The 16,724-nt window shown below is 36.8% G+C and overlaps 1 protein-coding gene across 1 annotated transcript; it reads left to right on the top strand.

Annotated features, from left to right (window-relative positions):
- Window positions 1–4,242: 4,242 nt before the first annotated feature.
- On the top strand, window positions 4,243–15,190 carry Smp_130600 (putative ariadne-1 protein homolog (ari-1) (ubiquitin-conjugating enzyme E2-binding protein 1)). The gene is made up of 5 exons (XM_018789951.1): window positions 4,243–4,368; window positions 4,424–4,564; window positions 6,852–7,056; window positions 11,746–11,820; window positions 13,269–15,190. The coding sequence occupies exons 4-5, from the start codon at window positions 11,779–11,781 to the stop codon at window positions 14,310–14,312; spliced, it is 1,086 nt and encodes a 361-aa protein (XP_018655343.1). The 5' UTR covers window positions 4,243–4,368; window positions 4,424–4,564; window positions 6,852–7,056; window positions 11,746–11,778; the 3' UTR covers window positions 14,313–15,190.
- The last annotated feature ends 1,534 nt before the right edge of the window (window positions 15,191–16,724 follow it).

Genomic DNA, 16,724 nt, shown 5'->3' with positions numbered 1-16,724 from the left:
GACCACCTCCAACCACCATGTTACCTTAATATATGTAGTGCACGCAGTGTTGAGCCACCTAGACTGGTGGCCACATCGCAACTTGATCGATAGCATTCGATCAGCACTAAGGGCCTGACACGCATGAGATTGATCGCCACCCAGTGATCAATCAATTGTGATTACATCTCAGTCCTACAGGAGGTCGGTCGCGGCCCGAATAGCTCAGTGGTAACGTCTCTGACTGTGAAGCTGAGTGACACGGGATCGAATCCGCCAGGGAGCATCAGTTCCCTCAAGATTACAGGTATACCTTGCTGACGAGTGCCAAGTAGCACGAAATCCGGGTCCAGGGTTTCCTGTTGACCACCTCCAACCACCATGTAACCTCTGGTGCACACCATTCACAGAAACTAATCAGCTAGGATGATGAATATCCCGACGCAATGACAATTATCACGATATTTCTTCGAACCTCTTTGTTCTCGGTTTCCAGTTTAACTGGATTTGAGATCCTTTGATATAAAGAAGCTACGTAAAACAGCGTTGTGGAACACTTGATATCCGCGACACATTATTGGTTCCATGGAAGATTATATTAAATACATATTCTAACTACGGACCAAACTGACAATCTCATGGGTACCAAACTTAAAAGAAAATGTGTAAAATTTTTCAGATGAATCCGTGAACAGACAAGCAAAACATCTAAATTTATAGTTGTAAAGAGCCGAATAATGTGTTCAAAGGGTCTTTACATGAGGTTGCTACAAGTTAAAAACACATTACGGTTGTCTTCTTAGGAATGTTTTCACAACTCATGGATTTTGTTGTAGGCTTTCATCAACTCAATCTTTTAAACTGAGGTCAAATGTTACAAATTAAACACCATACCATGGATATACACCATGGTAAATTCAAAACGTTTACCAGTGACTCACCTGTTTTTTATTACTTATTGAAAATGGGTGCAGGTAGTTCATATCTCATCACTGAAGCATAATCTGAGAATATTCTTTGTTTCTTTCAGTGACTTTCAAATTTGTGGGTTGCTGCCATCCCGGTAAATTTAATCCGCCGTCTGTAATTTGTAAAAAGGTTCCCAAAATTGTTTAGCAATCCTCTTAAAGACCGTTTTCATATAGTTTCCATAGTTCACATTCTATAAAACTGCCTACTTGAGCTTTTTGACTATTTTCAGTGATCTTTTACACCTTAGTGGTTCTATTTATAATGTCAAAATAGTCCTGCAATTCGTGTAAGTAGAACTTTAGCTTCCATTATGGCAATTTATCTTCCGTCCACTAGATATAAGGGTAACTACGATCCATCCTAAATTCAGAAGGGCTAGACTGGTCTTAACATATAACTCCTAGCTAGGTGTCAGGTTCCGACCACATTGGTCCACTTGCCCCTGTATTATCATGAGCCTCCATACTTTAAGTTTGCCACTAGTTTCAACGCGTAAATCTGTGCACTGAGTGACCCTATTATTTCTGAATCTAAATGCTGTGATCATACAGTCTTGTGACATGTCGTAGGACTGTTGAATGCAATTGTCCAACTTTTATGTTTCTCACCATATAGGTGTATTCTGAGTTTCACCCTCATAAAAGTGGTTGCTTTGGTAACTGGTATATTAAGAGGGGAAATGTAACAGGTCGGACCATAATGAATCCCTATTTATCGTACAACCCACGAATGTTTTTTTTTCAAAATGTGAACATTACCATATATCGCTCTTGACCCACAGGAAGATGTAGAAACAATTTACGACCACTGAGAAAAAACTACTCCTTAATTAGTCAGGCCATTTTATTTAGTATATGGTATTGCAATAGTACATTATAGTGCTTTCGTTTACATTACTTTTAGATTGTTAAGGTGTTATTCTGCATCAATTTTTTTCGACAAAGATAGACAATGAATCCGAAAATACCTTAATCCTTGTATTTCCTAAGATGGGGATAAAATACACCTTTTTGTGTGGATACCAGGGATCTTTGTTGGTAGTCATTGCTTTGGCAATTAATTCCAGATATTAATTGATGAGCTTAATTGAAGTTATGTCCCATATCAATTTTTCTGTTATGGCGTTGCTAAGGAGTAGCTTGGTGGGTAAAGTACTGGGTTTTTGATTCGTATATCCCTTTTCCAAACCGTATCTGCTTCGTTTCCAACATGCAGTCCGTACAACTAAACCTCACACATTCGCCCAAAACAAGGACATAAACCCTTTTTTCATATCTGAATGCCACTCCTAAGTGAGCGTAAATCTTCTTAACAGTGAGATATTCGTCTGCAGTATAGGATTTTTTACAAAGCCCCGTCACTACAATTTTCATTTCGACTACAATTCATGCTTCTAAGCTGTTTATGATCTGCTCAGTTTTACTGGTATGCTAAGTTTTTCTAACCGAAGTTAGGTTGGTCACGTCGGTTTGCATATCGTTACCATGTTCCAAACTTGTTTTGTATGTACTTTTGCATTCATTAATCTCACTAGTCAGTGAAAATTATTTTGCTTCCGTGCTTTGGGCATCGCTTTTACGAGCTAAACTAGTATCCTTAAACTGTGATATTTAATAAAATCCGTAGACCCCCTATCAGTAAATGTTATTTTCCTCCATTTCAAGTTGGCCGCTGTCATGATAGCTTCTGAATCTATGCTTCATATTCCTTGTTTTAACCGTGTATTTGGTAACAAACTAAGCTCAACTAAATTTCACCTATGATTCTTCTTTAAGTAATACTTACCAGAGTTTTATTATGTTCCATTCAAGCAGTGGGGTTAGGCAGGGTTACCCAATCTCACCATTCCTCTTCAACTTTGCCACCGATGACATTCTGAAAACAGCTCTGATGGATGTAAGTAATGGCGGTGTGGATATGTTGCATGGAGAACGACTTCTCGGCCTTGAGTATGCGGGTGATATTGTCTTACTGTGCGATAATGCCCAAGGCATGCAATCCGCACTTAATCAGTTGGCAATCAGTGTCCGCAGGTACGGCATGTGCTTTGCACCCTCCAAGTGCAAAGTACTCCTACAAGACTGGCAGGATTCTCATCCTGTACTCACCCTGGATGGTGAGCAGATTGAAGTAGTTGAGAAGTTCGTGTATCTAGGTAGCTACATAAGTGCTGGTGGTGGCGTGAGTAATGAGATCGATGCACGTATAGTGAAAGCCAGAGCGGCTTATGCTAATCTGGGTCATCTTTGGCGCCTTCGTGATGTTAGTCTGGCTGTAAAAGGTCGGATCTACAACGCGTCGGTGAGAGCAGTTTTGCTCTATACTTGTGAAACCTGGCCTCTCCGAGTTGAGGATGTTAGACGTCTCTCTGTGTTCGATCATCGTTGTCTCCGAAGGATTGCTGACATCCGGTGGCAACACCATGTTAGTAATGCAGAGGTTCGGCATCGTGTGTTCGGTCGCAGAGACGATAATCAATTGGTGTCACCATCTTGAAACACCGACTTCGGTGGCTTGGCCATGTTCTACGAATGTCGTCCCAGAGACTTCCACGTCGGGCATTATTTGCCGACTCTGGGACCGGTTGGAAAAAGCGGAGAGGTCAGTGTAAGAAATGGTGTCGTGGCATGAAAGAAAGCTGCAAAGGGCTATCTTCTGTTGGTCTTTCATGACTCCCTGGCTGGGGTCCGAGAGATGGTGCTACACAGTGGCTAGAGACGTTATCAGATATGGCTCAGAATAGAAGCCAATGGCGATCCTGCTGTAACCTTCTTTTACTTTCTTCATAAAGAGTGGTCATAACCTCTTTAACTGAGAGAGCTCTTCTGGTTGTACATTTCAGTTTCCCTCACCATTACCCTTTTTTTATATGCATCTTATCCCTTTCTCTTCCCATTTTCATTGTTTTGTGTGGCGCATGTATATCTGGTGCCCCCTTGCACCAATATTTATGTGTTTAAATAAATAAATAAATCTATTATGTTAATTTTCAATCACGTTAGCTGCCATTTTTATTCTACTAAGGACTAACAACTTCATTTCAGGGTTCCTCTCACGTTGCTGCAAGATAATGAAAGGTATCTGTACTTCAACTCAATATTATGTCTCTAGCGCCCCAGTCACATGTTAATATCCTATCTGGCCAATATTGCTCACGAAGAGTCACTAACCATCTTATAATCATTGTGCTGTTTTTAAAGAAGCAAAACATTTATCAGTGTTTGCTTAATCACCATCCTTCCGTCTTTCATTCTAACCATTTGTTTTTTTGTTTTTAATAATTCCTGTTGCACATTTCTTGCACAAATACCTGGCACATCTACAAACTGAGACAAATCCATAACTTTAGAACTATAAAAGTAATATGTTTTTATTTCTTACAATTAAATAATAATGTCTCATCCCATGTGTCAAAAGGTAATCGTGACGTGATCATGTAGTATTTTAACTTCAGTTTCTTTTATTTACCTAGCTGATGGATGAAGAACTCAATGATTCTGATATATCATTAGATGATTCAGTACATTCAGGTGAAAACGATGAACTTGTGAATTTGTTAGATGTTCCATATACCACTACCGAGTCGCGTGAAGAGGATTCACTAGAATATGAGGTAAATGTAAAGGACTTGTTTGCTTCAAGTAAAATTTTAGTATTATATTTGTTTACACACAAAGCGCTAGTACAAATTAAAATAAAATGAAACGAATTACATAATGAAATCATCTTATTTGTGATAGTAATAACCGTAGGTGATACACATGTATCGTTCCAATTTAATACACTTCATTATTTTATTTATTTATTAAAACACAAATATTGGTACAAGGAAGCACCAGATGAATATGCGCCGCACAAATCTCATTTGATTTGTGTGAGGGCTGTGATACTGCTCAGGTGCCCAGACTGAAGCAGGTGGTTTTCTTAGGGGGCCACACCCCGAGCCTTTGACCTGAAGGTCCAGTCCACAAGGCAGTGGAGCATCGTGAGTAGATGCAGTCCCATGGTAGCCGGTGACCAACGATTGATTCATACGCCATTTGTTCCCTCAGGATCCTGGAGCTCATGTGCACCATTGATTTGGAATCAGGGTTTTCCAACTCTCCTAGGTGGACACTCCACATCCACCAACCCTGTTAAAGCTCTGGACATTCGCTTTTCGTTCTCTCAATTTCGTAAACAACACCCCTGCCACGAGAAGGCAGTGAGTAGGACTTCCCTGGCAGAGGCTATATATTCGCGTGGCCATGTGAGAGCATTTCGAGAGGGAGAGCGGACTCTCCCCACTCTCGGCCGTATCAGGGCATTTGGGGGCGCTTCACATCAATACAATGAAATGGAATCGACAAATTAAGAAGCAAATGATTAAAAACATATCCAGCAGTAATGGAAGAAAAAACCAAGAAATTTAGTCTAAAAACAACGAATGAATTTGGAAGATAAAAGGTATGAAATAATCCCAAGCTTCAGAGGAAGATAATAGGTCATTGTACATGTTTCCCTAAGACTGATTTTAGACAACTACGATGTTCAACCGCAGATTACGATTATCTCGTGAATGGGGATCAATAAACATGTACCTTACTGTACATCAGAGACAAAAAGTTGAGGATATGCCTTGCTCTAGTCGTTTCTTGTTCTTAAATTTTAAACTTCTAACCAAACCAATATAGTATACTAATGAATGCAGCGTCAGTGTACCTGTAATATATGTCCTCGTCGCCTCCGTTGCCAAAACCGTCCATTTTTTAACCTACTTACAACTTTTGCTCAACACTATGAGCTTAATACCACGATTGGCTATTATATCATCTTACAAAACGAGTAAAAGTCCGAGCGTTCCTATGATCAAATAGTTTCAGCCCATAAATCCCTTCTTCTTTCAAAGTCTTTTAGACCTATAGGGACTCATAGGATTCCCCCATAGTACTTTAGGCCATCGATTAAAAGACAGCTTATCCAAGTGCATCTTGACCACCATATCCTAAATCATGTTTTTTATGTGAGATCTGGTAATATCATTCGAATACGAGGACCTCAATATATGAAACTATTTAAATATATACCCTGCCGTTTAAATGTGGAGTTCTTAAGCAAGTTAGCTACATTCTCTATTGAATAATAAACTGTCAAGATTCTCGTTATTCCTGTGTGAGTTTTATCTCAGCTTACTGTGATAGGTAAAGTTATCACTGTTAAATCTTGAGGCCTGTATCAAAAGATTCTTACAGGTGTGATGCTTTTACTATTTGGCTATTGATTAATAGATTGCTGAAAGAATATATGACTAGTTGTTTGACCGAGTTCATTACGTTGACAAGATTAATCACAGAACGTAGCTCTTAAACTCCGATTCGATCAATATCGTTAAACAACTGACCATTACAAAAATATTAGCTATTTCTTACACAATACATTTTCAATCACAATATTAGACATAGGCTACATACCAGATAACATAATCAGGTATGGAAGTGAATATCATTATGAGTCACTAGAATTGTACATTTGTCTTCAATACGTACTTCCAATTCTTTTCTTTTAGTATAGATGGTCGAATGTTAAAACCATCAGTCTGTAATGTCAAACGCCGAATTCAGTCATCAGTATTTTGGCAAAAAACAATCAAAACTCTTCAATCAACATATAGGATAGACGACTACCTGATGACATATTGTGTATATGTACTTTCTTTACGTGAACGAAGTTATTTTGACAATCAGTATTCCTTGAATAAAGCAATGACTGTCTTTAAGCTTGGTTCATTTCAATGGTGTCAATTTCATAGATGTCCTTTCTTTTTAAAAGATAAATTATGCATTCCTTAAGCCGTTTCGTCCATTACAAATATTACTAGAAAGTTTACTGTCATTTTACTAATCTTATCCAACTATTTCTAGATATTACATCCCAACCAATTATCACAGTTGATGTCTGATATTACCAAAGAAGTTGAACAAATAATTCAGATTCCTCCGACTTATTTACGACTATTGCTTGCTCATTTTAAATGGGATAAAGATGCATTAATGGAATTTTATTTTGAACACGGGAAAGCAGATACTTTTGCTCAAACAGGTATTGTAGATCCTATGGATATCCCAGGTAAGATGTAACTACTCAGTTTTGATCTGACATTCAAACCCTGATTTTCTTACACATTCATTTGATTTATGTTTCGATTGCTAGTAAAATATTTGAATGACTTGATTTCTTAAATAAATGTTCAGGCAGAAAACAAATGACCAAGTTAGAAAGCATGAGTTACTTCCGCTAAATTATCATATTTATTGTTACATTGTGACATCTATTTGTTCATCTGTATCCGAGTACAACATTGGTGAACCGTTTTATGATTTTGAGGCATGACTGATAAGATTTAATGCAATAAGAGTGCTATATATGTCGTTTTAAAATCACAGAAGTCTTACCAGAGTATTATTTAACTATCACTAACCACAGTAGGATTCAGGAGCATGGAATGTACCATCAAGCATGAATAGAGTAAATGTTCTTCCCCCTTTGATCACTAATAAACTATTGAAATATACCATAGATCTGTGGTTTTATGACCATTCATTCCTTTTAGACTGCACATATAATCATTCAGTAGTATACCCATTTGTCGCCATAAAATATTTCTCACGTCAGGTAATAAAAAATAGGTGGTGTGGATAGTTTAATAATTGGTAGAGAGAAATCTAGTAATTTTTAAATAAACTGTTTTATTGAGGGTCATCTAGTCATTGATTTTATCGATTCTAAAAACTGTAAGCTGTTCTAATATCTGTACTTTAGTGACTTCACTGTAGTCTTGTTCTGTCTATTATAATAGTATTTGATAAGGACTATCAGTAAGATTGAAGACAAGTGTTACATCTTATTTAAAACTTGCCAGCTAGATGTACTTAACTCACATTAATTCCGGTCATTAATCCATGCGTATTTGTAACGCTCACCACAACCCATCAGAGGTTCAGTAACTGTACAGCAGAAATATAATCAATTCTGTCAACCAAAGCCTTTCACTTTAAAGTTATCGTTTTTCTCAACTGCACTAGATGATACGTAAGTGTTTAAATAGTTGGTTCCGTTTCGAATTTTGTCAAATGCCGTTCTGCAAATATTCTGGTAGCAACCATTTTCTGGGATAAATTGAAATATTTTAACCAGAAAGTTGATGAATAAAATTATAGTTTGCAGTTCTTTTTTAAGGATTAAGCTCTTGATACCACTTCATCGTGTTTAAGGATGTAATCAATAGGTTCCAATGTGTAGTTTGGAGCGAGGTTTCAGTAGACCTGGAACAGTGTTTCGCGCACTAGAATCGATGACCATGGTGACACTTGAGGTGGAAGTTTGTAGTTCAAAGTCGAAATAAGTGGAATAATAGGAATTGAAGAAGGAAATTGAGTATGAATACAGTGCTGTAAAAGTTATGAGGGCGGTTATAACTTCCCGGTCGCCCACACCGTAGAAGAGTTCTTCTAGAGGTACCTAGAAAGAAAATCCGGTTAGGGGTGGTCTTAGTGACGTGAGAGCAAGACCACAGTGCCCAAGGGACAACTGCTCGAGGCCGGTCACACTCGACCATTTTGTAATTTTCGTGTTAGCTCTGCACTTGTTGGGACCTTACCGCCGGAGACGGATATCCGTGGGATAAGGCGAGGTGTGCATTTTTCGGGTCGACCTTTTCTAACCTCACCCCTCCTTGTGGGAAGGCAGCATCTCTGTTTTACTGGTTATCTGAAGGAAACACCTTACTGCCGCCACACCTCTGTACAGTCATCAGTACGACTTCGCATTCGGACCTTGGGTTTGGTGCTTTTAGTCTTACCTCTCCCCAACCGACCTGCCTGGCACGGTAGGACCTTGAAGAATGGTTGTTTCAGCCAGTATAGCTCGATTGGTTCATCACGATAGGCAAGCCCGACCACCACGTCAGGGTAGCAGCAACGGTCGAGACCAATAAATAAATAAATGCTAATAGTATGTAATAAGAGATCAAGTCCGATTGGATGATATAATCAAGAAAGATCAATTAAGAAATTTCATTTTACTTGTGTAAAGACTTCAATGGTACACTGGTAGCATCATCACTGGTCATACTCCAGTATTATATATATATATATATATATATTTATATATGGCTTGTAAGCCATATCTGGTAATGTACCAACCAACTGAATCGCACTACCGCTATGGCCAAAATCAGGCAGTCATGATAGGTTGACAGGCCCTAATCTTATGCATCTAACTGCCAAATCACTGCAACCTGTGGTAAGCTGACCACCTCTTCACTTTTCCCATCTGGTTTTAGCACTGGCAAATAATGGGCAGTGTAGGAGTTACTGGGATGGCATTCGTATGACACTTGATAGAGTGACTAGACTATGTTATATTTCGATAAAAAACCAGAAACATAATAAGTCTGGCAAGTTTTCTACTGTTTAGCATTTTTGTTGAATCAAGTATTGTAAGCAAAATATATACACGTTGTTTTCCTCAATATTCACCGTTGGATTTTATCTATTTTCGTTCTTTTTGTAATTGTTTTAATCTAATGTCAAATGAATTTAGTTAAACATTATTATCATATAATAAGCAACCTAACCTCGTAAATCCCAAGTTGTTTCTACTCTCATTTCTTAAACAAGTTATTTCACAGTCTTTGTATTTGAGAAAAATATTACAGTGAAGTAGAAGATTCAAATCAGTCCAGGAGTACAAAAAAGTAGTTTTGCATCGCTTTGATATAAATCTTCACATACGTCAGTCGTTTTTGCGCTTAACAAGTGACATCATATATATCCCACGCATTGATAAAACTACTTGATGTTTTAAGTCGACTGGGATAATCATCACACTGTAGTGAGTACTCTATGATCAAAACTTAGTGATGTTTATCTAATCACATCAAGATGAATATATGTGTATTTTTCAACTCCCTTGTGACGATAATTATAACCGTAATTATTTTTGATAAATCACTAGTTTTCCTTTCTCTTACCCGCTAATAACATCCATTCATAGTCCTGTCTGTTGAAAACACTCAAAATCCAGTCTTTTCATCACATTGAGCAAGCATGTTTCGGGTAAGTTTTTCTCACTTTCTAGATTCAAGATTTTGCTTAAAGACCGGTCTACCACAATACCTGAACAAGTGGTAGGGAGAGAAGCAGTTGAATGAATTGACCATTTTGAATTGTCAGTACGGGTTCCGAAACCTCGATTGATGTTTGCCAACTTGTGATGCAGACAAGATGTTCGTCCGCTGACCAAAAGGTGTGTGTACAGCCCAACAGTCCTCTCTCCACTACTTTATTTTTGTGGAACTATTCTGTGGTCGTCTGATTTTGATACTGATATGTATGCTTATCATATGAGTGAACAAACCAGGGACTTGAGTGAAAAGCCAAAAGTGAATAGGAATCTTTAATTAACTAACCGAATCATATATATATATATATATATATATATTAGTATTAGCTTTATTCAATATTATATTTCCGGTACAATATAGAATTCTCAGCAAAAAGTATTTCAACAAGTCCCCGTTTCTTACTTCTTTGCCGATCCTGACGATAATTATTGAGTAATCCTCAGTTAAAAGTTAGCAGTCCAGTCAACCGACATCTCTGCATATTGCCGGCAACCACGATACCTCTAATTAGGCCTTTCGTAACCTTTACAGCGAAAGATTGTACCCATTTTTCAGAAACGCACCCGAATAGATCGTGCGATAAATAGCCATAATGATGTATTGAAACAAAAAAAATCAAATAACTTGCTTAAATATATAGATGATAGGAACAGGTAGCCCAAATGTTTAAGCAGGCCGCTATATATATATATATATATATATATATATATATATATATATCCACAACATTCACAATTAGAGGCACTTGTCGCTCAGAACATGAAATCCTGTTTTAAACCAACTACAGTATGATCCGTTGACCATTAGTGTGTCTCCATCAGCGCCTCTCGTTTATCATTCAATTTGTATGATTAGCCTAGCTTATCAGAAACGTGGTCTATAAAAGTAGAAGACATGTACAGGCTGCATATTTTTGATGGTAGATGTCTTTGAAGCATTGTTCATGTTCCGTGGAATGACCAAGTAAACAGTGCTAAGGCTAGGCATACAGTACTAGGCTAATGTAGGTAGGGAACCAAGTTGATAAGATTTTATATCTTCATCGACTAAGGTAGCTATTACATGTGTCACATATCTCTAACTTTAACCTACCCTTACTGGCAACGCTTGCTGATGTAGCAGGTTGATAGGAAGGTAGAAGCAGCCAAACCCATGACACTGCATCGGCTCATTAAGTCACTGACTGTTCATCTGAGTCATAGTAGATTCAGAGTACTTGATTGTGGTCTGCTTAATAAAGGCGATTAGTTCGAAACTTTGAGTGACATGTCCCAGAATCGTTCATAGTAGTGTAGATACATTTTCTCCTTATCTTCTCAATAATGAATTCCATTTTTCACATATACTGTTCCACTGTTTATTCAAACCATATTCCTAAGGTTTAGTCGTTCTTTTTATCATTGCTAATGTTTTATGGCAACTTGGGTCAACACATACCTGTACCAGGCCAGGCTCTGTATCATTACTGCTTGCCTAACCGTCCGTTTGTTGCTGGTTATGTAGTCCATATTTACGAAACGAACAATAGATTATATTAAAAATATTCCTAAATATATTATCACTTGATATCATAGGAAAAACTTTTTATTAAAATTTGTGGCATATGTAATCTTTATAAATTTCATTTTTAGTGACAGGATCAAGGAATTTGTGTGAAAAGAAAAATGAAGTCGTTTGTGATATATGTTTTCTATCAACTACTCCAAGTAAGATTTTTCATTATCATTATCATAATTGATCAACACTTTATGTATAATTATGATGGGTGTATTATATTTTTCCAAGTAATATATAGACTGTTCAAGACAAGTGGTGTACAATGCAAATTGTAATGTGACTAGATATCTGTTCACTGTAAATCATAGAATAGTACTGATGTTAGGATAAAAAGTGTAAAGTACTACTGTGATCTAATTGTTATGTAATCATGATCGATTTGTCGATTTTATTAGTTAATGTTCGCACATGATAAATATGTCATTTGACTTTTGTTATTCTTCTCTCTAATAAAAATGTAATAATGTGCTGTAAAAGAAAAAAAGCATATTTTCCTAAATGTTTACTTTCAGTTCATCAGTTACTTTATTCTAACTAGTATATACATCATATGATTTTATGATCATCAATAGCCTTTCACTAATTTACTTTTAAAAAAAATTAATCAGCTGTTTATTGATTATTCCTTATACGACAATTTGTGGTACTAAGGCTATATTCATCTAATTAATTTTACTTAAATGTGTAATTCACTTTGTCCGAGTTGATTTATTATGGGCGTTGTATGATTTCCTCTTCGAGTTCTTACGGTGTAGGTAACTCATGAGGTTCACAAATAAAGTTAACTTCTGTGTTATGTATATTTTTTTTCTGTGTAATTTTCTTTTTTTATATGAACACCACTTAACTAGTCATAAAATGATAGCTACTTTTGAGTTATCTGGTCATATGAAAATAGCACGGACCTAGGAATAACTATACCAAGCTATCCAATTAAAAACACTTGTGTTTTTCATTTAAAACCATAAGAGGATAGTCACAAGTTAGTCTTCTGTACTACCTGAGGCAATACTTTATGTGTTACTGACTGCACAATAAATTACATAGACTTCTATGACGGTTTGTTTGTATTTATTTCTCATTGCTATTGTATTTGCAGTACAATTCAACATTTAAACTTAGATGTCTAGAAAGCTGGGTGCGATCTTGTGTATGATATTAAGTGAAATAATCAGAGGTCAAGTATTTTAAACCTGTTACGGTTTCCAGGATAGAGAATGCAGTTGGTTTATAATATTACTTCGCTAAATTGACATATGCTCTCGGATAAGACAAAGATCATACTTAGGTAAATGACTCAGAAAAATCAATTTAAAGTTTATCTTCAATAAACTGTTCAAATCTATCAATCAATGTTAACCACCATTAAAACTATTAAAATTCATGGTTTTCCAAATGTAAATTACTTCGAAATAAAATTTGTGCTTTGTTGGTTTTGAAACCTTTTAAAGTTTTCTAAAATCACTCAATCCCATAACTCCTAGTAGCCAGAAAGAGTCCCGAAATTTGTTATATTTAATCTCTGGTTGCTTTCCTATATTTAGGTCAAATGTTTGGATTGTCTTGCGCTCACTACTTTTGTTTAACTTGTTGGCAGCGTTATCTTAAAATTAAAATAATGGAAGAAAGTCAAATTGACCGAATATATTGTCCTTCATCTACTTGTCGTATAATTGTTGAAGATGAGGTTGTGTTTCAAATGATTACTGATCAAAATGTACGCAAGCATTTTCACAAACTGATATCTAGTAGTTTTGTTCTCCACAATCGTGCATTAACTTGGTGTCCAGGAGTTAACTGTGGACATGCCGTGCGTTGCTTTGGTCCCCGAGAACCATATCAAATTACTTGTACTAACTGTGGTGAATGCTTCTGTTTCGCCTGTGGCCAACCATGGCATGATCCAGTTCGCTGTGAACAGTTAAGAACATGGATTAAAAAGCTTGAAAATGATAGCGGTACGCTTGGCTGGATTGCAGCTAACACTAAAGAGTGTCCAAAATGTCGTGCGACCATAGAAAAAAATGGTGGTTGTAATCATATGACCTGTCGAAATGTTGATTGTAAGCATGAATTTTGTTGGATGTGTCTAGATCGTTGGGAGCCACATGGATCACGATGGTACACATGTAATCGTTATGATGATTCTGCTGCTAAATTGGCTAGAGAAGCTCAAGCTAGTTCAAGGTTATCACTTGATCGCTATCTTTTTTATTCAAATCGTTATTTAAATCATATGCAATCGTTGAAGTTTGAGGCACGTCTATATGAAACAGTGCAAAGTAAAATGGAAACAATGCAATCTCATGGAACATCTTGGATAGATGTTAAATTTTTCAAAAAATTAGTTGAGATTCTTTGTCGCTGTCGAAGAACACTCATGTATACTTATGCTTTTGCTTATTTCTTGAAAAAAAACAACCATTCATTAATATTTGAAAGTAATCAAAGTGACTTGGAACAATCTACAGAACAGTTATCGGAATATCTAGATCGTGATTTATCTAATATCAATTTAAATGAATTAAAACAGAAAATGCAAGATAAAGCCAGATATTGTGAAAGTCGCCGAAATGTCCTTTTAGATCACGTACATGAAGGGTACGATAAAGGATTTTGGGAGCAATCCGATATTTGTTAGTGTGTTTGCTTAACTGTATGCCCATCCATTCACACGCACATAGAGTGTCACAGTCTTTGTTTCCATGTGTATAGTTTCTATTTTTGAATCACTATGATCTCGTTGATATCAATTTTTCTATTTTTCCTCGTTTATGCGTACCTCAATAGTTTTGCATATGTATATGCACTCTCACTAATATCAATGAAATATAAATGATGAAGACTTAACCAAGCCAGGTCATCATTATATGTTTATAGACCATTCTTTTTTCTATGACCCTAATCAGCAATTACGTACTGTTTGCATTCCTGAGTCTTGTCATCCTTTCCAACTTTGTTTCCTTTGTTGTGTTATTTATATATTCTTCCTCCCTAAGTCATATTTCATTTATTAATTAGTTGAATGGATTATTGTCACTGTTAGTAAAGTTTCTATTATTAAGATTAGCATCGATTTCTCGAATAACCATAGCATCGTACAAACTGATACAGTTAAATTGCTAGGAATTTTCCAATCCATTTTGTTTTGCCATGTACAGTTTCGTTTCTGCTTTTATTTATTTGTCTACATGTTTACACAACAGTACTAAGCATGTTGACACATACATTTGTATGACTATTGTTCTTGTCAAATATTTTGGTGTGTGTCATCCTGGTCAACATTAGACCAGGAAATCTGTTTTCAGTTTTTGATTGTAAATCGACTACTACTTGCAAACATTCATATGTGTAACTTATGCTGGAGTACGCATATGATTTGCATCTCTTGTTAGGATTCTACTATTTCTAAGTTGCTTTCTGCCCTCACCCATGATTTTTCATGGTCATATGAAGTACTTAGATTTTAGTTTCCAATTGCCTAGATAATTAACATTACAAGAGAATCAATGTCTACTCTGTGTTGAGTTTTCACTAGCAATGGCTTTTTGGTGAATTATTTGTTTCTAGCTAATAGCAAAGTATATTCCCTTGTTCCATTGGGGGTTTATTAGTAGTCAAGCGAACTGAAGCTAATAATCGGAGACAATCAATCATAACTCTTGAAATAGAGCCCAAGGTGACGGGAACGTGCTTCTTCAATATGATTCGGATTAGGGTGTTTCCCGTGATCGATTTTGTTGCCCTGGATCAGTTGGGTTTTCTGTGGAATCTGAATTTGATTGATGAGAGTAGATTACAGAATGACACACTCATTTTTTCATACGTGGTGCTTCAAGATGCTTTGTATGGCGATACCTTGGAGTAGATGATGAACATGTTGTCCTCCACTCTATGGAAAAATACGGTTCTTAAAGACATTCAAGCTGTCTACTGGTTACCAAGATACTGTGTACCTGCTTCTGTCAATTAGGAATAACTCCGGGGCTGGATTTTGTGAGCATATTGCAACTTAGTATATGAGGTACCACTGCAAACCTAACATGTTTACGACCAATATGAGGTCTTATTTATTAACCGCGGTAATTTCTCATGAAGTCTTCTCACGCTACTCATATTTTTACATATACAGTCATCATTCTGCTCAGCAACAGTCTCATTGTGAGGGACTCGATAGTTTGTCCATATGTATATACATTCCTCCAGTAAATAGGTTGACACACTTATTTCTGGGTGGTTGCTGGACTTACAATTTCTTGATAGTAACTTAAGTCCAGTTGATCTGAAATCAATCTTTTAGACCGATGCTAAGTGTTTGACGTTTCCTTCCGAGTGTTGAGATCGTTCTCAATTAGTATTAGGAAGACGTGCATGAACGAAAAGTGGCCCATGTTATTGCAATTAAATTACCTTACTCGTGCTTTAGTGTGAAACATCAAGAGGCCGCTATGGCGAGATCTCTTGTCGGCCGGACACCTCTTACTTCAATTTCTAGTCATGTGTATTACTCAACCAAGGAAATCCCAGTGAAACAAGTTGAACACCATCATGTCAGCAAGTAGAGGTTGAACGACTTTACATATACACAGAAGTCTAGCTGAGTCTGAAAGGTAATGTGCATTCACACTAACCGGTTCCCCTTCACAGTGATCCATAATTTCTCTTCCCTTGTCGTTTCTTTTCCTCTCCATCCTCTTATCTTCAGCTTTCACTCACTACATAAACGAAGAATGCTTAGTACTACACATTCATTAAAAACTGACAAACGGATGCACAGAAAGTTCTTGGATGGCTGTCCCATTTCTGAAAACATGTGAAGGGTAAATTTCGACTATTCATACTAAAGGGTCGACAGTAACGTATTTCGTGAGTATCCAGTTTCCTGCAAGTCTAATCATATGGGATTTAGAGGCCCTGAAGGACCTATAGCCGGTAAAGCCTCACGACCTTCTGTTAGTGGGATCTGCAATCGAGCATGTTCTACCGGAAACATCCTGGAAGTTAATGAATTGGTCAGGCAAGTCAGTTGGTGGTGCATCTTGAAGAATCGCGA

This window comes from Schistosoma mansoni, chromosome W (assembly GCF_000237925.1).
Source record: "Schistosoma mansoni strain Puerto Rico chromosome W, complete genome".
In the NCBI taxonomy this organism is placed as follows: Eukaryota; Metazoa; Platyhelminthes; class Trematoda; order Strigeidida; family Schistosomatidae; genus Schistosoma; species Schistosoma mansoni.
The sequence above is the reverse complement of the archived record's forward strand: the minus strand, read 5'-3'. Positions and strand labels throughout refer to the sequence as shown.

Coding starts and splice junctions, on each gene's coding strand:
- Smp_130600 (XM_018789951.1), top strand. CDS start 11,779: ATGAAGTCGTTTGTGATATATGTTTTCTATCAACTACTCCAA. Junction 11,821..13,268: donor TTTTCTATCAACTACTCCAA/GTAAGATTTTTC, acceptor ACTTGTTGGCAG/CGTTATCTTAAAATTAAAAT.